At 58.3% G+C, this 20,743-nt stretch overlaps 1 protein-coding gene across 2 annotated transcripts; it reads right to left on the bottom strand.

Annotated features, from left to right (window-relative positions):
* Positions 1–150: 150 nt before the first annotated feature.
* LMNB2 (lamin B2) lies at positions 151–20,629 on the bottom strand. Of its 2 annotated transcripts, XM_060007326.1 has the most exons (12): positions 20,316–20,629; positions 11,873–12,009; positions 7,413–7,569; positions 7,205–7,330; positions 5,468–5,638; positions 5,231–5,356; positions 4,881–5,101; positions 4,512–4,785; positions 4,326–4,433; positions 3,691–3,810; positions 3,396–3,509; positions 151–2,785 (listed from the first exon to the last, which is right to left on the bottom strand). In XM_060007326.1, the coding sequence occupies exons 1-12, from the start codon at positions 20,601–20,603 to the stop codon at positions 2,744–2,746; spliced, it is 1,884 nt and encodes a 627-aa protein (XP_059863309.1). In that variant the 5' UTR covers positions 20,604–20,629; the 3' UTR covers positions 151–2,743. The 2 variants fall into 2 exon arrangements, with proteins under 2 accessions (XP_059863309.1, XP_059863308.1); XM_060007325.1 differs by having other exon boundaries at positions 4,326–4,785.
* Between the last annotated feature and the right edge of the window lie 114 nt (positions 20,630–20,743).

The raw sequence follows: 20,743 nt of genomic DNA, 5'->3' as shown, positions 1-20,743 counted from the left end.
GAGTGGCAGTGCATCAGGTGGGAAAAGAATGCAGAAAACTAGGGGGCCGTGGGGTCAGAGGGTAGGATCCTAAGACACCCGCTTCACTAGGGGCTGGGGCTCCTGCTTCAGCAGCCTGGCGTGGGAGTAGACTCAGAGGGAGAATTTAAAACCAAAATGTTTATTGGAGTGTTGTATAAAAAAGTTTCCAGTCATAAAACGTGTATTACAAATCGGAGAAAACAAAAGACCACACGTTTGGCATGCATCGTAAAAACCACCAACAGATCTCTGAAACGTGTCCAAACAGCCGAGTTCTTGAAACCGAGCCCACTAGCGTGTAGTGCTGATGATCCCTTTCGGGCTCAGAATTAAGACCTTTCCAGTAGCTTTAATGTCCTTGAGGAATGTCAGTCCCAGCTCGGATATACTGATATAAATAGAACTGCTGGGTAGACGGTGTGGGTAAAAACGAGCCCAAGTCTGAGCTTGGCTGCTGTGGCAACAGCTGAGCGCCCAGACCGCGGGCGGGGAACGGGGGGAGGCACTGGTGTCTCCCAGGGGTTGATTCCTGCCGGCCACATCCCCGGAGGCCGTCCCTCCCCAGGGCTGGGAAGAGTGGGTTTTCTCCGGAAGGGTGCTCCTCATCACATGACGGGGGCTTAGAAAAACGAATCGCTTCTGCATCATTTTAAGTGGCTTAATGTTAAGTATGTTTAAGGACAAATGCAAATTCGATTTCCCAGGCCCTGGCTGACATTGTAACATTGGACTCTGCTCCGTGTTTTCAAATACTTGATTACCAATGACGGTCACCAGCCTCCAGCCACAAGTGGCCACCAGTCCAGTGCACCCTCCCCCCACCAGCCAAGGGCATCCCAGCGCCTGTCTGGGCCACTTCCAGGCTCCACCCAAGATCTCAAGCAGGCAAGAAAATTCATCTGCTGGGAACAACCCCTACCAGTGAGCCTGGGGGCTCTGCAGGCACTAGGGCAGCCCTTGGGCTGTTTTTCAGGACCTCTGGGCCTGCAGGGAGGGTGGGGCCCTCTCCCTTCCTTCCTGTCCTCGAGCCCAGCCTGCAAAACTGCTTCAGCAATTCAGACCCCAAATTCCAGGACAGACCTCTGATCCCCAGAGACTCTCAAAATACCTTGAAGGATGTAGCCAGTGCAGTTCCCACTTGCTTGAGTGCCACCCAGCCCCACCCTCCCAGCATCTCATCAGGCTCCCCAGACCCTCACGCTCCCTCAGCTCCTGCTACTTCTGGGAGAAGGAAGACAGCCCGCGGTCCAGGGACTCAGGTGGCCACGGAAAGGTGCTCGGACTTAAAGCCAGAGTCTGCAGGGGATTCTAGACTCAGAAGCAGCTTAGTTTTGTCGGCCACTGGCACCTTCCCGGCCTGGGGCTCAGGCCTCGGGCCCTCGTCGCCATGATCGATTCCCAGGGAAAGGAGGCAGGCGGGCTGCTCTCGGCCTGGGGTGGGGGCAGGCCACCTCCATGGCTCAGTATTGCGTCTTTTAAGACTTGAGCTGCGCTTACTGAAAGAAGTTTGCCGTCTGGGGCCTCAGAGCCCACAGAGACAGGCGCCCCAATGCCACCCCCTCGGGGGACTGTCCTGGTGACCCTGGCATACATGAGCCCCTGAGGTGGGATCCAGGCAATGTGTGTACTGACCGATGTAAAAAAATAAATATCCGTTAAAAAAATAACTTCTGTGTATCTACGTGGCAGAGGCGTCGAAGGTAAGCTGATGCAGGGAGGGGGCGGCCAGGCAGCCAGAAGCTGGACCGTGACATGGAGCCATCCCGTAGGGGTCAACTGGCCCGGGCAGGTCTGTCTCAGGAACACCATTTCAGCAAGAAGTTACAGAGGAAGCCGCGATATGAGTACATGCCCAAGAATACACGTGAGTCAGCGTGCCCTGTGCACAAGGCACGGAGTCGGAGCACGGGGAGTCCAGCGTCTCGCCCTGAAGTCACCCTCCTCCGACGGGAGGGTGGGAAGCGGTGGTTACAGGTGGACATCGTGCTGGAGCCCAAGGCATTTGTTTCCGAATTCGTCACACCTGTCCCCTCAAGGCTTACCTGAGGACAAGTCTTATAACGGATCCCCGTAAGGTGAGGAACTCAGCTGCAGAGAGCCCCAGAAGCGTGAGGCTCCAGCGGCCAGAGAGGGAGCCAGGAGGCCGACCCCACGCACCCCATTCCTGAGAGCAGAGCAGAAACTGTGACAAACCCCAAGCCCAGGCCTGACGGCAAAAGCCTGCGATTCCCTTGTTCGGGCGCTCGGCTGGCTGAGCCACCAAACTTCCACAGGGTGCCCCTTCCCCCCACCAGGTCAGAACCTGGATTCTGAATCTGGTTTTTTTAAAAGCTTAATAAAACAAACAACTATTGGATTCCTACGTGCAGTTCTGCTCTGTCCACCTCAGGCCTCCTCTCCCGCTCTGACCCCAGGCTGCAGCTGAGACCGAAGCGGTGGACGGGCCCCCTGGACTCCCAGCCCAAAGCCCGCTAGCCACTCGGCTCCTGGGCCCCAAACTCAACTGAAAGGTGAGAACGGGGCACTTAACACTCTGGACAGTGGTGATGAAGGGCCCAGGGAAACCCAGCGACAGGAAAGTTCAGCAGAGACCCACCCCCACGCTCTGGCAGTTCACTTAAAAACTCTCTAGAAATGTACCAAGGACTAAAGAAGCCAACGATATAAAAATAGTTTTCAGTGGCCCTGGATAAAGAAAGACGTGTGACGAGGCATGTTCGGTTCACATGACGCGGCAGCCTCGAGAGGTGGTCCTCGGATCCCCCTGCAAGGAAGGACGGCACCAGTGAGGAGGCCAGGAAGGTGGCTGGTGGCCCCAGCCCCCTTCAGGAGGGGCTGGAGCGGGGCAGGGCCTGAGCCACCATGAGAAGCTCAGCTCCCAGCAAGATGACCCCAGCCTCAATGGTCCCTGTTCCAGAACCTTCCATGTCTCCCTCACCTCTGTTCTGAGCTACAGAACACGGTACAATTGTTTCAGACCCCGGAGGGTCTTGCACTTATATCTCATTCAGTGTGGTTCCTTGGCTCCCCACCTTCCCCCCAAAGCCATTATTAAGCCACCAGCACCCCACTCTGGAGGAAACGTGGTAACAGGGGGTTCGCTGAGAACCCTCGGGGCTCCACCAGAGTCACTTTGAGATGCAACAGGCTTTGAACACCCCACTCCCAGGGTGCCCGGGCCAGTACCCTAAGGTCCACACAACAAGCAAGCCCGGGAGGCGAGGGCAGCTGGCTCCATGGCCTGCCTCTGGCTGTGAGCTCTGCGGCCTGGCCGAGCCAGGGCGAGACCTGGGAGGTGCCCAGAGCAGCCACGTAAACAGGGCCCACAAGCGTGTGCACGTGCGAGTGTGCGCGTGCCGCCTGGGAGCCTCTACCTGCTGATGGAAAAGATCCTCCTCTCCAAACTCGGCCGCCTCGTCCTCGCCCTCCTCCCCGTCCTCGGCCTCCCGCGCCACCGAGGACTGCTTCACGGTTCTCATGGCCACTTCCTGTGCAAGACGACACAGCAGCTGCAGACGGCCACCCCAGGTGCTGGGGGCCCAGCCCACAGGCGAGGTGGTCAGGATGCTCGGATGCCCAGGACCCGGCCCAAGCTGCGCTCACGTGCCCTGCTGGCCAAGTCCCCGCCCCAGGAGGGACGCCAGGACCGAGGCAGAGGGAGGTGCTCACCTCCCCGTCAGCATTGACCAGGATGGTCCGGAAGCTCTCGCCCGTGCCCCAGCTGTTCTGGCTCTTCCACACGAGCGTTGATGGGGGGCTGTGAGCCACCCCTGCACCAGCTGCCCATACCTGGGGACACAGGAGGGCCTCCCGGTTAATGTCAGCTCCGGTCCCAGTGGCGTGTACCACCAGCCGGCCCTCTATCACAGGCTCCCTCGATGCCCTGGGTGTTTAATCCTCCTGGCCCTACTGGGTCCTGGCTAGAGATGACAGTCACCAGGGTATGGTAGAAGAGACTGAGGTTCACAGTGACCAGGGCAAACGGGCCAGGCTGGAATCGGAAGCCCTAGAGTCCATGCCTATTGGCTGTCATGTGTCTCACCAGTGCCTGGACAGACAGCCCAGACAGCCTGGACTCAGCCCCACCTCCACCATGGACGCCCAGCACATCACTTAGGCCCTCCCAAGGGCTCCAGGGAAGCCCGGATGAAGAAACACTGGCACACAGGTGATCTGTGACAGCAGGCTGCTGTTCTCAGCGCCGGGGCTCCATCCCTGTAATGCTCTCCCCCCGCACCCCGGTCCCCCCACCGCATCCCAGTCGCACCTCACATCCTGCCCGCTCCCTCTCCGCAGCCACCTACCGTGACCGTCTGGCCGGCCCGCAGCACATACTTCGGCGTGAACTTGTAGGCGATCTCCTCCCCTTCTAGGATCTGCCTCTTGATCCTCCAGTTGCCCAGAGACTGATCCTGGCAAAGGGGACGGGCGTTGGCCCACGTCTCCGAGAAGACCCAGCGGGCTCCCCACGGGCTGGGTGGGGGCCTCACCTTGTCCGAGCTGTTCTTCAGCTGCACGAACTTGCCCTCCAGGTCGATCTCCTCGATGCTGATGCTGCCCGAGGCCGAGGCCTGCTGGGCCAGGCGGAAGCTGCTGCTGCTGGAGCCGGTGCCGCTGGAGCCCGTGCCCAGCGGCTCCTCCACCTCCAGCCGCTTCCGCTTGCTGCGGCCCAGGCGCCCGGACACGGACACGCTGCTGCCGCTGCTGCTCGATGTGGCCCGCGAGATGGTGATGCGCGATGACGGGCTGGGGGACAGCTTCAGCCTGGGGGGCGGGGTCGCGGGGTGCCTGGTGACTCAACCCGCCCGGCCCGGGACAACACGCTCGCCTCACCCCCACCCCCGCCGCGCCGCGCCCACCTCTCCTCCTCGCCCTCCAGGAGCTTGCGGTAGGCGCTGATCTCCATGTCCAGGGCCAGCTTGACGTCCAGCAGCTCCTGGTACTCGTTCAGCTGCTGCTGCATCACGTCCCGCATCTCCGTCATCTCCCGCTCCTTGGCGTCCAGCATCTTACGGAACTTGTCCCGCTCCCCGGCCACGGTCTCCTCCAGCTCCCGGATCCGGTCCTCGGCCGCATTCGCCTGGGGCAGGGTCCACGCGCGTCACAGGGGGAAGCCCGGCCACCTCCGGGCCTCTTCCCCGCACCGACGACAGCGGTAGGGACGACGGGACGGGGCCTGAGGAGGGGTCAGGGGGCTCTGGCCAGTCACCTGCTTCTGGAGGCCGGAGAGCTGGTAGCTGAGGGACTCAACCCGCATGCGGGCCTCCTTAAGCTCCTCCCGAGCGGCGCTGGCGGCCTTGTCGTTCTGGTCGGAGCTCAGCTTGGCGTTGTCCAGCTGCGGGGACACGAGAGTGCGTGAGAGCCCGGGAAAGCCCGCGCGGGGCTGGGTGGGGCTGGGCGGGGCTGGACGCGGCGCTGGGCGGGGCAGGGCGGGGCACACGCGCACCTTGGCCTGGTAGGTCTGCTCCAGCTCCAGGCGGTACAGCCGCACTTGCTCATCGTGCTGCGCCCGCAGCTCCTCCAGTGCCTGGGCCATCTTGAAGTCATACTCCTGCTGCCGGCTGCTGTCCACCTCCACCAGGCGCCGCTCGTGTCGCCGTCGCGTCTCCCGCACCTCCTGGGGACACAGCCGCGCGCTCACCGCCCAGGCCTGCTCACCAGCGTCCTGGACCCACCAGGGGCTGGACTGAGGACACGGTTCACCACTGAAGAGCGGCTGCCCAGCGGTCTCCCAGCTGACGGCCAATCAACACACGTGCCCCTCCACACATGGGAGCAACACTCAGTAATGAAAAGGGGTGAAGCCCTGACACTCGCTACAACGTGGATGGACCCTGAGAACACGAGAGAAGTGAGAGAAGCCAGACACAGGACACGCAGCGTGTGATTCCACTGACGGAAACGTCCAGAACAGGCAGATCCACAGACACAGAGAGTGGGTTCGTGGTTGTCAAGGACTGGGGAGGGGGATGCAGTGACTGCTGATGGGGACGGGGCTTCTATTGGGGTGATGGAATGTTCTGGAATTAGAGGTGATGGTTACACAATACTGTGAATGTGCTAAATTTCATTAAATTAATTGTATACTTTAAAACAGTTTTGTTATATTAAAAAAAACTGGAACGCTAATGGTAACGGGTACAGTTTCTTTTGGGGGGTGACAGAATGTTCTGGAATTAAGCAGTGATGGCTGCACAGTTCTGTGAATGGACTAAAAATCCAGTCTAAATTGTAAACTTTGAAAGATTTCTGGTATGGGAATGTTTCAATAAAGCTGTTATTAAAAAAAAGATTCCTGATGGAGCCCATCCCGGGTGTCTGAGGTCCGAGACAGGACAGCAGTGGGTCGAGACAGTGACCAGCTGACAGATGCCCCAGCCACATGTGCCAGGAGTTGACCAGACAGCAGTGGAGTCAAGGGCAGAGGGGGCAGCCCCAGAGCTCAGGGCCTCAGACGAAGCTCACTCCACAGACCTCAGTCACTCATCTCTGGTACCGGTTTGTGGAACAATAGGAATTGTTTCTAAAGAAAGCCAAGCATTTACAAAGGAGTGTGGTGGACCCTCAGCAGAATGCCCACCCCGCCCCCAGGCCCGCCTCAGGGACCCTCCCCCCCGCCCCCCCCCCCCCCACGTGGCCTCCTCACGGGATCCCTGACAGATGTGAGCTTCTTCTTGGCGCCCCTGGCCGCTCTGGCTAGAGCGGGGCCTGGCTGGAGCTGGAAGCCGCTCTGTGGCTGCATGGGCACCCTTCCCGCCAGCACTCTTCCAGAGCAGTGAGCGTGGGAAGTGGCCCAGCCCCCAGGGTTCTGTTCTGCACCACGACAGCACAATGGGCTGTGATGAGGTGGGAGGGCCCAGGGAGCCCCGAGGCCCAGCGATGAGGAGGCGGGGGAGGGTCTGCAGGGGACTGAATTGCGGCCCTCCCAAAAGGTGTGCCCATGTCCTGGTCCCCAGAACCTGTGAGTGTGACCTTCCTGGACAAAGGGTCTTTGCAGATGTGATTAAGGGTCTCAAGACCATCCTGGATTATCGGGGTGGCCCTAAGTCTGAGGACGAGTGTCCTCGGAAGACACAGATGAGCAGGGGAGAGACAGAGAGTGACGGCCACGTGACGACAGAGGTGGGCATCAGGGTGACGTGGGAAGGAGGGAGCACCCCGGTTCCGCCGGGTGGGGCCCCACCTCCTCAAAGACGTCCTTGCGGAAGGCCAGCTCCTCCTGCAGGCTCTGGCAGCGGTTCTCCAGGTCCACGCGCATCAGCGTCTCCTTCTCCAGCTGCTTTTTGGCCACTGCGTGCCCATCCTCCGCCTGAAGACGTGGGACAAGCAGCTGGTGATGCTGTCTGCCTCAGCAGGCGGTCCTTGGGGGCCTGTAGCCCACCCACAGCTACCTTGGCCAGCTGGGCCCTCAGCTCCACCACGTCGTTCTCCAGGGCGCGCTTGTCGCTGAGAGCAGCGGCCAGCTCTGCCTCACTCTGGTGGAACACGGACTCCAGGTCCTTGACGCGGCCCTGGGCCACCGTCAGCTCGCCCTCCCTCTTCTTTGCGCTGAAAGTCAGGGGCAGAAGTTAGCAGGCAGCCCCGATGCCCAAGACCAACTTCACGTCTGCCTCTGGGCCCCGGGTCCCGACCTAGCATCCCTCTCAGTAGCACGGCCTCACCTCTTGGCACCAAAGGTGCCCCATCTTCAAACACACTCTGTATCAGGGGGACCCCGCCAGCCGCTCAAAATAACCCTCAAGACGTGGGTTTTCATGTCCTTTTCCAAGACTTTTGGGCACAGGAAGGGTCATTTAGAGGAGAACTCTGATTTTTTTTTTAATGTATTATTTATTTACTTTTTTTTTTTTTTGGCCACGCCGTGCGACTTGCAGGATCTTAGTTCCCTGACCAGGGATCGAACCCGCACCCTTGACAGTGAAAGTGTCAAGTCCTAACCACTGGACGACCAGGGAATTCCCTGTGTATAATTTATTAAAGTAACAAATTAAAACCTCGGCCTGGGGCTTCCCTGGTGGCGCAGTGGTTGAGAGTCCGCCTGCCGATGCAGGGGACACAGGTTCGTGCCCCGGTCCGGGAAGATCCCACATGCCGCAGAGTGGCTGGGCCTGTGAGCCATGGCCGCTGAGCCTGCGCGTCCGGAGCCTGTGCTCCACAACGGGAGAGGCCACAACAGTGAGAGGCCCGTGTACCGCAAAAAAAAAAACCAAAAAACCTCGGTCTTTGAAAAGTCGATCTCATTTGTAAACTTAAGCTATTTTAGGCGGGCTTGCCCAGCTTCTAACAGACAATTATCTCCAACATGAAATATTTAAGATGCCAAACAGACTTTTCTAACACACAACTCTTAAAAAAGGGGGAACATTTCTGAACGCTGCTCTAAATCTCCTTGGGGTTGACAGCTTGCCCACTTCCCCACCAAGGAACTGAAACTGCCTGGCAGCAGGGGGGACAGCCAGGGTCTCTCCCAGTGGGCACTGCAAGAGGTGGAGCAGCAGCCCTGGCAGCCCACCCCCTTCCCTGGTCCTGACAACCACAGACGTCCCCAGGACCATGCCCGGTGTCCCCTGGGGGCCGGACCACCCTGGGTGACAACCACTGGCAACACCACACCAGTTCGAGGGGACGGGGCATAAAGTCCGGTGACTTCGGCCTCCAGGCCGACCCCGTCCTCACAGGAGCTCTGTGCGGGTGTTGCACGATGGCCTCTATGAGGGTCTGGGGGCTTGCAGCCCACATTCCTGAGCTTAAGCCACACAGTCCCGGTTCTTCCACTCACGGCGTGGGGCTGCAAACCCCACATCCCTGGAGGGTTTGGGGAAACTAGAACCATCTGACACATCATTCCTGAAGACCAGCTTCATGAAAAGACCGTCCTCACACTAGAGATACATCTGCCAACACCCCTGTCTCCGTGGAGAACTTTCTCATAGGTGCAGACAGCAGTGCAACGTGCTGCCCTCAGCCGAGACCGGCGCGGTCCGAGGCTGGATGAAGCAGGAGGGGACGGGTGTGTGCGGGGCAGGAGCTGCTGGGCGTGGCCCTTGAGCCGGAGCCGTGAAGCCAGGGGCTGGGCCTCGTCTTTGGCAGGATCGGGGCGTCGGGCAGAGCAGAGTGCAGAGCAGTGAGGTGAGGCGCGCAGGCAGGTCAAGGTCAGCCACAAGGCGAGGGCGACAGCAGCAGAGGGATCAGGAAACGTGACAGATTTCTAGACGTCTTCACCCCATGCTAGGGCTCTGCAGAACAACACAGAATGGTCCAGAAAGCAGGGGTGCCAGCAGCCCTCACTGGCTTACGTGCCTGCTTCTTAACAGCTTCCAGGCGCGAAAGCAGATTCCTCCCCTGGAGCCCTAATTCCGGGAGGATTAGGCAGGAGCACCCGGCCTGTCAGTCCTCCACTTGACCACCTGCGTTTCCATCATCACAGTTTTCGCGATATATTTGGTAGGAAAAGAAAAGCAGTGCTGTAACCTGTCAGGAGGTTCACCTTGCTCGCTGTCACGTGCCACCCACACCTGTCTGTGAGGGCTGCGAGCCGAAGAGCAGGAAGCGAGGCTGTTGGGCAAAGCACCTGTGGATGTGAGTGCCCACAGCCCGGGAAGCTTTCCTCCCAGAGCAGGGGCCAAAGCAAAAGCCACCAGCCCGGGTGCCCAACGGCGGACACAGCTGCTACCCTAAGCTGTCGCAGGAGCCTGGAACACGGCCGAGGGGCTGGGACGGCATCACGACACAGGTGCCATCGATGACCAGGCTCGAGGTCAGGAAAGCCTTGTGTTGTCTGACGGCGTCCACCTTGAGTTTAAATTTAAAAAGGTGGAAAAGAAATGCACCAGGTTGGCCTCGGAGATTCTGTCTGGGCAGAGGCTCATGGAGACTTTCATTTTTCTCTTGAAATTAAATGCATTATCTGCTTTCTCGCCAGGGAGTATCTATGACTCTGATAAGCAGAAAGAAACGTGACCTCTCGGCCCAGACAAGGAGCAACACGCAGGTTAAAGGTGTCTGGGAGGTTCAGGGCCTGAGAGGGGCCGGGGGAATTCCAGAATTCTCCTAATCTTCTCCAAGAAGCTCAAGTCCCTTTTTAATTAAAAAATGTAATAAATTAGGAATTCCCTAGTGGTCCAGTGGTTAGGACTCCGCGCTTTCACTGCCGAGGGCGTGGGTTCAATCCTTGGTCGGGGAACCAAGATCCCGCAAGCCGGGAGGTGTAGCCAAAAGGGAAAAAAAAAAAAAGTAATAAATTGAGGGGATATCCAGTTTACCTGGCTGTTTTAAAAGTATACAGATTGCCTTTGCTGCTCATCAAAGACCAGGTGACTATACTGTGCGGGTCTGTCTCTGGGCTCTCTGTTCTCTTCCACGGAGGAACCAGAAACACATCACCAAGTGACAGAAGACAGTCTGAGAAGGCAACACACAGTGATTCTAACTCCAGGACATTCTGGAAAAGGCAGAGCTATGTGGGGACAGTAAAAGGATCCTTGGGAAAAAAAAAAAGGATCCTTGGTTTCCAGGGGTTGGGAGAAAGCATGAGTCAGAGGAGCACAGGGGATTTTCAGGGCAGTGAAACTACTCTGTGTGATACTGTGATGGTGGACGCGTGTCAGTGTACATTTGCCCAAACCCAGAGACTGCAGGACACCAACGGAGAACCCCTATGTCAACTACAGACTTCAGCTAAGAAGAATGTATTAATATTGGCTCTTCGGGCTTCCCTGGTGGCGCAGTGGTTGAGAGTCCACCTGCCAATGCAGGGGACACGGGTTCGCGCCCCGGTCCGGGAAGATCCCACATGTCGTGGAGTGGCTGGCCTGTGAACCATGGCCGCTGAGCCTGCACGTCCAGAGCCTGTGCTCCGCAACGGGAGAGACCACAACAGTGAGAGGCCCGCGTACAGCAAAAAAAAAAAAAAAAAATTGGCTCTTCAATCGTGACAAGGCGGCACACCCATTACTGCAAGGTGGTCATCATCGGGGACCCTGGAGAGGGATTTGGGGAAACCTGTACTTTCCACTCATTTTCCTGTAAACCTAAAACTGTTCAAAAACAAAAACAAAAAAAATCTCTATCAATAATAATTTAGAAGTCTACTAATTAGAAAAAAATGAAAAAGAACCCTGCAAACGTGAAGGTGGCAGTCAGCTGCTGCTGGGACTATGAATGGGGACTGGAGCCCGGGTCCAGGCCTCAGTCCTGGTCCCTGCCACGCCAAGGGACCATGGATGACTCCTCCCCACACCTCATCCTCGGCTTCCCCTCTAACCGGAGTTGATGCCAGCCAGGACCTGCTGGGGTCGCCGTCAGCAGGGAGGAGATCTGGTGTCCCTCACGGAGTCCTTTATCTAAACACTCCACGAGTTTACATCACTTTATTCCTTCTGCTACCATCACCACCAGCACCGCCTTGTCCTCCAAATTTCCTGAGCCTTCTACTCGGGAGCAGGTGGGAGACGGTGCTCAAGAACGGGAAGAGAAGGTCACCCGCCGCCCCCGGCTTCCCCGGCTGGGCTCTGTGACCTGGGGCACCCCTCCTCTGGGGAAGGGGAAAGGCACAGGGCTACCAGCTACCAGGGATTCAGTCCTAGGAGAGCTGCTGGGTTTTAACTCTTCCTGGGGCCAAATTATATTGGGGGATAAAGGCTCTAGACGGGGCGGCCAGAGGGCCAGGCCACAGAGGCCGCACCCACCCACCCAGCGGCCCCCAGAACCCACACGGCCCGCTCCCAGGAGGGCTGCCCGAGCCGGGGGCCCCGCTCAGACGGGAGCCGCCACCTCGCACAGGGCGACAACCCCTGCCACGGGCCCCTGTGCGCCCCAGAATCAGGTGACATCGTGCCGGCTGCAGCCCCACCTCTTGTTGGCTTCCTCCAGGTCGGCCCTCAGCTTCCCAGTTTCGATCTGCAGCCGGGCTCGGTCCCGGGCCGTCTCGTCCAGCACCCGGCGGGCATCAGCCAGCTCCGCCTCATACAGTGTCTTGATGCCGCTCACCTGGGGGGACAGCCAGGTCGAGGTGAAGCCCACCCTTCCCCACCAACACGGCTCCCGCTCACCCCGACACTGCCCCACCTGCCCCGGGCCACACCAGCCTGTCCAGGTCATTGGTCCCCATCACTGCCCGCCGCTAGGTCGCACCTGCCAGCTGGGCACACACCTCAGGTCTCCCATCAGCCTCCCTGCCCCGCGCCAAGGGGCACAGGGCCGTGAGCGTGTTTACAAATATCTGGAACCAACAGGACAGTGAGACACCACCTCCCCACGAGGATGGCTACCGTGGAAATGACAGTCGATAACAAGTGCTGGTGAGGTTAGGGAGGAATCGGCACCTCCACGCACGGCCAGGGAATTAAAACGGTACAGCCACCACGGCAGACAATCTGGCATTTCCTCAGATGGACAAACAGAGCAACCACCAACCCAGCAATTCCACCCCCAGGAATCTACCCGGGAGAAATAACACACATCTTACACAAGACCCAGGCGCATGCGTTCACAGCCCCATCACTCCTCATGGCCCCAATGTGGGAACAACCCAAATGCCCATCAGCAGATGACAGATAAACAGAATGTGGTCCCTCCACACATGGGAGCACCACTCAGTTGTGAGAAAGGGTGACGCCCTGACACTCACTCCAACGTGGACAGACCCTGAGAACACGATGCTCAGTGAGAGAAGCCAGACACAGGAGGACACACGGTGTGTGATTCCATCGATGGGAAACGTCCAGAACAGGCAAATCCCCAGGGACAGACAGTGGGTTCATGTCAAGCGACTGGATGAGGGTGAGGGGGTGACCACTAATGGGGCCGGGGCTCCTTTTTTTTTTTTTTTTAGTGCAATTCTGTTTTGTTATGTTTTTTTTGAGATATAGTTGATGTACGATATTATATAAGTTTCAGGTATATGACAGTGATTCGCAATTTTTAAGGGTTATACTCTATTCATAGTTACTAAAAAATATTGACTATACTCCCTGTGTTGTACAATATATCCTTGTAGCTTATTTACTTCATACATAACGGTCTGTTCCTCTTAATCCCCTACCCTATCTTGCCCCTCCCCAAGAAGGGGTTTCCTTTGGGGAGATGGCTGCACAGCTCTAAATATATTAACCACTCCTGAACTTAGAGCAGAGTTTAACTGGGTGAACTGCATGAGACGGGAATTATACCTCAATAAAGTGGTTAAAACACTTTTGGGGGCTGACACAGAAGGCAGAGGGTGACAAGGCAGCTGGCTTTGAAAGTGGCACCATTTCCCACAAAACTACAACAGAGCAGTGAGTGTCTGTGCCAGGGGTCAGAGGTCAACTTAAGGCCTGGGAGGGTCACTCCCCTCCCTTGCACAGGAAAGGCCCCTGAGCTGACGAGGCTCAGGGGAGCTGCCAAGGACCTGCCACTTTGTTGGGTGACCACCATCCCCGTTTGCCTGGGACCGAGGGGATTCCAGGATGTGGGATTTTTGAGGGTTCAAACCGGAATGTCCCAGGCAGGTCAGAACAAATCCAGAAGAGGTGGGATTTAATAGCCAGTCTGATCTCAGACTCCCACCCTCTCCGGCTGGGGCCTGGCTCTCCCACCTCAATCCAGCACTCCTGGTCATTTCATCCCACAGGTAGGGGGGGTATGGGCTCTTAGCCCCATTTCACAAATGGGGAAGCTGAGGCACAGGACAGCACACTGCCCTCTCCTGACCTGTCAAGGTACGGGGCAGAGCAGTCCGCTGGGGGCAATTCCGAGAGGAGGACATGCAGGGCATGTGTCTCTGCCCTCTCTCCCCGCCCATCCAGTCACCTTCCAGAACTTTCCTAACCCCAGTGGAGGGCCTGGCACCTAGACAGGGATCTCAGACAAGCTCTCCGGCCCCACAGGCTGGGTTCCTACTGGGGACCTGTCTCTCCAGCCTCCCCTCATGGCACGAGGGGCGCAGATGGACCAACACGACAGAACATCAAGGTGAGATCAGAACAAACTGTTGGGGCTCAGGGGGCAGGAAACCCAGCACGAGATCCTGCCTGTACGCCTGATGCTTATCCACAGTGGACGTCAGCATTAATTTCGACTTTTGAAATATCCCATTAAGATACCACTCATGGGGACTTCCCTGGTGGTCCAGCGGTTAGGACTCTGTGCTTCTACTGCAGTGGGTGTGGGTTCGATCCCTGGTTGGGGAAGTTCCATGTACCACGCGGGGCGGCCAAAAAAAAAAAAAGGTACCACTCACACCCCTAACCCGGCCTGCCCATGAGAAAACACCAGATGAACCCCAATGGGGACACTCCTGTCCCCACCTCACAGCTGCCAGGGCCCCAGGAACCAGGAAAGGTGGGGAACCAGCACATCCCACAGGGGCCCAGGAGATGGGAGACCTGGATGTCACAGGGGTCCTGAGGGGTCCTGGGGCAGAGAGGATGGTGGGTCAGCTCAGGAGATCTGAGCAAAGCTAAAGTGATGCAGCACTGTCGGAGAGCAAGCTGTGAGACACACTGACGTGAGATGCTGATGGGCACCCAGTACCGCCCTCAACCTTTGTCTATACACCTAACACTGACCCAAGAAGTAAGCTCGAGGGGCTTCCCTGGTGGCGCAGTGGTTAGGAATCTGCCTGCCAATGCAGGGGACAGGGGTTCAAGCCCTGGTCCGGGAAGATCCCACATGCCGCGGAGCGACGAAGCCCGTGCGTCACAACTACTGAGCCTGCGCGTCTGGAGCCTGTGCTCCGCAACGGGAGAGGCCGCGACAGTGAGAGGCCTGCGTACTGCGATGAGGAGTGGCCCCCGCTCGCCGCAACTAGAGAAAGTTCTCGCACAGAAACGAAGACCCAACACAGCCAAAAATAATTAATTAATTAATTTTTAAAAAAAAGAAGTAAGCTCAAGCAATTCAAAATACATCGTGCGTTCATCTCTGTGAGCGAGAACGTGGGCGTCCCACTAGACTCCGTGCCCAAGGCGAGGGCCTCACTTGTCCTAGGCCATCTTGGGTGACTCTCGGGGGTCTTGTTAAAGAGCAGGCAGACCTCAGGGACACAGAGGGTCCCATTCCAGACCCCTGCAATAAAGCGAGTATCACAATAAAGCGAGTCATACGAATTGTTTGGTTTCCCAGTAGATATAAAAGTTATACACAAAAGGACTTCCCTGGTGGCACAGTGGTTAAGACTGTGCTCCCAATGCAGGGGGCCCAGGTTTGATCCCTGGTCAGGGAACCAGATCCCACATGTATGTTGCAACTAAGAGTTCATATGCCACAACTAAGGAGCCCGCCTGCCGCAACTAAAGAACCGACATGCCACAACTAAGGAGCAGGCAAGCTGCAACTAAGGAGCCTGCCTGCTGCAACTAAGACCCGGCACAACCAAATAAATAAATAAATTTTTTTTAAAAAAAAGTTATGCCCAGGGAATTCCCTGGCGGTTCAGTGGTTAGGACTCTGCACTTTCACTGCCAAGGACGTGGGTTTGATCCCTGGGAATGGATCTTTATCCCACAAGCCGCATGGCTCAGCTAAAAAAAAAAATTTATGCTCACACTATCCTGCAGTCTATTGACTGTGCAATAGCCTTGTGGCAAAAAAAACAATGCACAGCCCTTATTTAAAAATACCCTATTAGGACTTCCCTAGTGGCGCAGTGGATAAGAATCCACCTGCCAATGCAGGGACATGGGTTTGATCCCTGGGCCAGGAAGATCCCACATGCCGTGGAGCAACTAAACCTGTGAGCCACAACTACTGAAGCCCGCGCGCCTAGAGCCCGTGCTCCGCAACAAGAGAAGCCACCGCAGCAAGAAGCCCACACACTGCAGCGAAGAGTAGCCCCTGCTCGCTGCAACTAGAGAAAGCCTGTGCGCAGCAACGAAGACCCAACACAGCCAAAAAAATATATAAATAAAAAATTTTTTTTAATTTTTTAAATTAAAAAAATAAAAATACTTTATTGCTAAAAAATGCTGTCACCTGAGCCTCAGCAAGTTGTAATCTTTTTGCAGTAGTAACATCAAAGGTCACTGATCACAGATCACCATAACAAATAACACAAATGAAGAAACTGGAAATATCTGGAGAAAGATCAAAACGTGACACAGAGACCTGAAGGGAACAGACTTGCCCAAGGCAGTGTTGCCACAGACCTTCAATTTGTAAAAAGGCAGTGTCTGTGCAGCGCAATGACCCGAGATGTGTCTGTGCTCGGTTCTCACAGCGTTTTGGGCGCGCATGTGCACACCCATCTGTGTGTCTTAGTAAGGCAATCCTCTACAGCCAGGACTGCAAACTCAGGCCCAGGCGCCAAAATTCCAGCCCACCAGCTGTTTTTGTCCAGCCTGTGGGACTAAAATGGTTTTTATGTTTTCAAATTGGCTGGGTGAAAAAAAAGAAAAAGGTATCTCATGACACAGGCACCCATATGAAGTGCACATTTCAGTGTGTATACATAAAGCTTTATTGTCAGGCAATCTGAGCATTCCTCCATGTACTGCCCGGGGCAGCTTCCCCACCACAAAGGCCGAGCTGAGTGCTCAAGCCTGAAACCATCAGCCCACAAAGCTGAGAACAACTCCAGCCCTTTCCAGAAAACATCTGCCGAACGCAATCGACAGCACTGGGACGATGGAGAAAATTCTATCTAGAGGAGGACGCGCAGATGGCCAATGTCACAAAGCCTCTTTCAACCAGTGAACAGGGGTTCTCCGGGCAGGCCTGTGCCTCCCTGCACTGTGACACTTGGGACAGTCCTGTGGGAGCCCCGGGCACAGCTTGGGCCTTTAGTTCTGTCTTTTCCGGCTGGTGCGGAACGATCGCCGAGCTTGAGGAATCCCAGCAAGTGTGCAGCCGTGGAGCAGCAGGGCTCGCGTCACCCGACGTGGTCTTTTCCTGGGGCCCCAGACTTACCCTGTGAGGACCCGCCTGCGTCCCAGGGATTGAGAACCACAGCCAAACACCGGCCCTCCCCAAACTCCCAGAGCCCAGCTCAGCTCTTGCTCCCGGGGTCCACCTGGGGAGCACCCTCCGACCCCCGCAGCAATGGGACACCTGGGCAGCAAGGGGGAAGAAAGCGAAGCCCAGAGGAACTCAACATCCGATGCGGAGGCTCCCTGGAGAACCCCCCTCCCTCCCTGGCCCACTCCTGCCCCCTCAGCACCCATGATCCTTCTCAAACAGAAATCTGGCCAGCCCCCAGCCTCCCAGAAACCCTCCAGTGACATCTGCACGTGGCATTCGCCCCATTACCGCTCACCCGGCCAGAAGATGCATCATCTGACCTCCGATGGGAAAGGCCAGAGTCTACAAGCGGCCAGCCCAGGCTCGTGGATGGGAATCTGACTTTTTACCTTGTGCCCCTGGACCCTTCGCATTGATTACAAGCACACAGTGTGCTCACAACATTTTAAACTGCATCATCACAGGATTCCTTAAGTGGCTTCTCAGCCTTGACACTAATGGCATTTGGGGCCAGATCATCCTCTGTGGGGGACCCTCCTGGGCTCTGCGGGGTGTGGAGCAGCATCCCTGCCCCCCCCCCAAGTGTGACAACCACAGATGTCCCAAGCCATCACCCAGTGTCCCCTGGGGGCAGATTCCTTCCAGGTGAGGAGCTGCGGAACAGGTAAAGTGCCCTCTGGGAGGCCTGACACACCACGCCCCCCACGCCCTCCGTGCCTCATCCCGCCCGCTCCAGCCTGAGCCCTGGCGGCTCCCTGAACCTGCCTGGCCCGCCCATCAAGCCCCGCCCCTCCGTAACCCAGGCCACTTGCAGGTCACTCGCGCCACCCACATGACCACACCACCTCTTGCTCCAGCAGGTTACCGGCTCTCTCCACTGTCCAGCTGAGAGAGGCATTTGTCATCTCACCCCCAAGCTCTAGGACAGCAAGCTAGTGGGAACTCCCCACTCCCGCTGCAAACACTCCTGTCACCTGGGTGGCCCCGTATCTTGAGCACAGCCCTGGGGGATGCTCACCGTGGGGCTGGGCTCCCCTGCATCCCAACCAGCCTCGGCAGCTGCCCAGACACATCCAGTTCCCCAGGCCCTGCCCCTGCATGCACTCTCGAGCACAACATCCATCCAGCGGGGTCCAGCACCCCACGTCCATCAGGCCCACTAGGCTGCCACCCCCAAAGGTCAGCACGGTGGTTCAGCCCGCAGGTGGGACAAGAGGCTGGGGGGAATGATCCCGGGCGCTGACCAGCCTGGCAGGGGGGACCTGGGCCTGCATCCCGACGATGTGCACGTACTGCTGAAGCAGGTGGCCGCGCTCTGAGTCGGACCACTCCAGCCCCATTGCACAGACAACAAAACCAAGGCTCTGGGAGGCTGAGTGACCTGCCCAAGGTCACAAATTAAAAGCAGGTTTGGATCCCGAGCCTTAATCCAATCTCAGGCAACCTGATACAGCCCCACCAGCCACCAAGCTTCTACCCCCCTGGATGCCCAAGCCACACCTTCTGGGACCATCCCTACCCTAGAGACCATCACAGGGACAACAGAACCCACGGGATCCTTCACTTCATCGCTTTTATTCTACAAAACAAATGTGAACTCATTGTGGCCCCACAAACAAGCCCCCAAAGTAGGTATTTATTATTATTTCCAATTTACAGAAGAGGCACTGAGCCCAGAGAAGTTAAGTGATTTGCCCAAGATCACAGAGGGTACGTGGCTCCCAGAAATGACCCCCCCACCTCCCCAGCCCCCTGAGGCTCTCCTCCCAGAAGTCAGTCACTGGGCCCATTCTCCGGAGTGGGAGGCCAAGGCTCAGAGCGCTAAGTGCCAACTTCAGACCATGACTCTTGCACGGGGCCCACAGGGGAACCACATGGCGGGCATCCCTCCCCCTTATTCTGAGGACCTGCCCTGGGGTTGGGGGGGGCGCCACTGGGAGAAAAGGAGGGCACTAGGTTGGCAGCCAGTCCGGACACACCCCACCCAGGACCCCCAGACACCAGCCCTCACATCCCCTTAGGGGACAGGGCTTGTCCAGCCCCTTCTCCCTCAGTCTGCACCAAAACTTCCCGCTGGTTCCCCTAGAACTCATGCCTCCCCCTCCCCTCACATTCCCCCAGGACGGGGCAGGGGCTACCAGACTACTAGGCTCCTGCTAACCAGCCAAGGGGTCCCAGGGCCCAACTAAGGGCCTCCCAAATTTCCCATGGGACCTGGGAGACATCAGATTCCCCCCCTCTGACCCCCGCCCACCCCAGGCCCCGGTAAAAGACCGAACCTCCTGCCTAACCCCACCCCAATCACCGAACTCCCCAGGATTCATTACAGGACCCCTGCAAAGTTCCAAGGAGAACTGAGACCACTGACTCACCCCAGAGACCCCCCTGAGACCCCCCACCCCTCCTCAGGACCCCCTCAGAGGGTCTGAGCCTCCCAGTCTCCCCAGAGACCCGAGAACCTCCCCCGTTTTCTCCTAGGACACCCGAACACCCAGACACATCCCTCAAGACTCCCCACAACTCCCTTAGGGGTGGGGTCCACCCTGGCTCACACCCCATCACTCAGGGGCCCCCTAGAACTCCCCGAATCCCTTGGTGGGCAGAGCCTGCCCCATCTCCCCCTGCCCAGGCAGGCCCCCCCTTCACTTCCCCAGGCACAACACCCCCAAGGTCCCCTGGGGATCCCTCAGAGGAGGGGACCTGCCCAGTCTGCACCCCTCACTCAGGTCAACCCCCCTCAGGGGACTGGTCAGCCCCAGACTCATGGGATCCGTGAAACACCCAGGAGACCCCCGGTGGGTGGGGACCTGCTCCAGGGTGCACTCTCACTCGGGGCCCCCCAGATACCCTGGGGACCCACCAGAGGACGGGACTCGCCCTAGTCTGCACGTTTCTCAGGGGATCACTCGGGGGGCGGGGCCGGCGCCAGTCTCCACCTCTCGTACGGGGAGGGGGGGTAGAAACCCCCGGGGAATCCCTCGTGAGCGTCCGTTCTGGCCTCTACCCCTCACTCAGGCCCCCCGAACCTCCCCGGGGACTCTCAGAGACAGAAGCCCGCCCCGGCGTGCACCCCTCACTCGAGGGACCCCGAGATCTCCCCACACTCCTCGATGGGCGGGGCAGGAAACAGTCTCCACCTCTCGCACTGGAGGGGTCCCCGAAACCTGCCGGGGACACTCACAGGCCGGGGCCCAACCAAGCGTGCGACCCTCGCCGGGGCCCCCGAAGCCCCCTGGGGACGCCTCGGTGGGCAGGGCCCGCCCCAGTCTCCCCCTCTCGCAGGGGCGTCCCCGAAGCCCCCCGGGGACCTTGAGAGCCCAGCCCGCCCCAGCGAGAGCCCCCGGCGCAGCGCCCACCTCGCGCGTGGTCACCTCCTCCCGCTCGGAAATCTTGAGCTGGAGCCGGTCGTTCTCCAGCTCGAGCGCGCGGACGCGGTCGATGTAGTGCGCCAAGCGGTCATTGAGCTCGCGCAGCTCCTCCTTCTCCTGCAGCCGCGACAGGCGCGTGGGCGACAGCGGCGTGGCGGGCCCGCCCGCGCGGCCGGGCGGCGGTGTGGCCATGGCGGCTGCGGCGGCGGAGGCGGCGGCGGCGGCGGCTCGGGGTCCGCGCGGCTCGGAACGGCGGCCGCGGCTCGGCGGGCTCATTCAATCCGACCCGCCGACCAAGATGGCGCCCGCAGCCCGCCGCCGCCGCCGCCGCGGGGCAGCCTGGAACTTGTAGTCCGGCCGGCGCCGCGCGCGGCATGGCGGGAGCTGTAGTCTCCCGCTCAGTTTCCCGCGCTGTC

The sequence above is a fragment of the Delphinus delphis genome, chromosome 3 (genome assembly GCF_949987515.2).
Source record: "Delphinus delphis chromosome 3, mDelDel1.2, whole genome shotgun sequence".
Taxonomy (NCBI): domain Eukaryota; kingdom Metazoa; phylum Chordata; class Mammalia; order Artiodactyla; family Delphinidae; genus Delphinus; species Delphinus delphis.
This window is presented reverse-complemented; position numbering and strand designations above follow the sequence as displayed.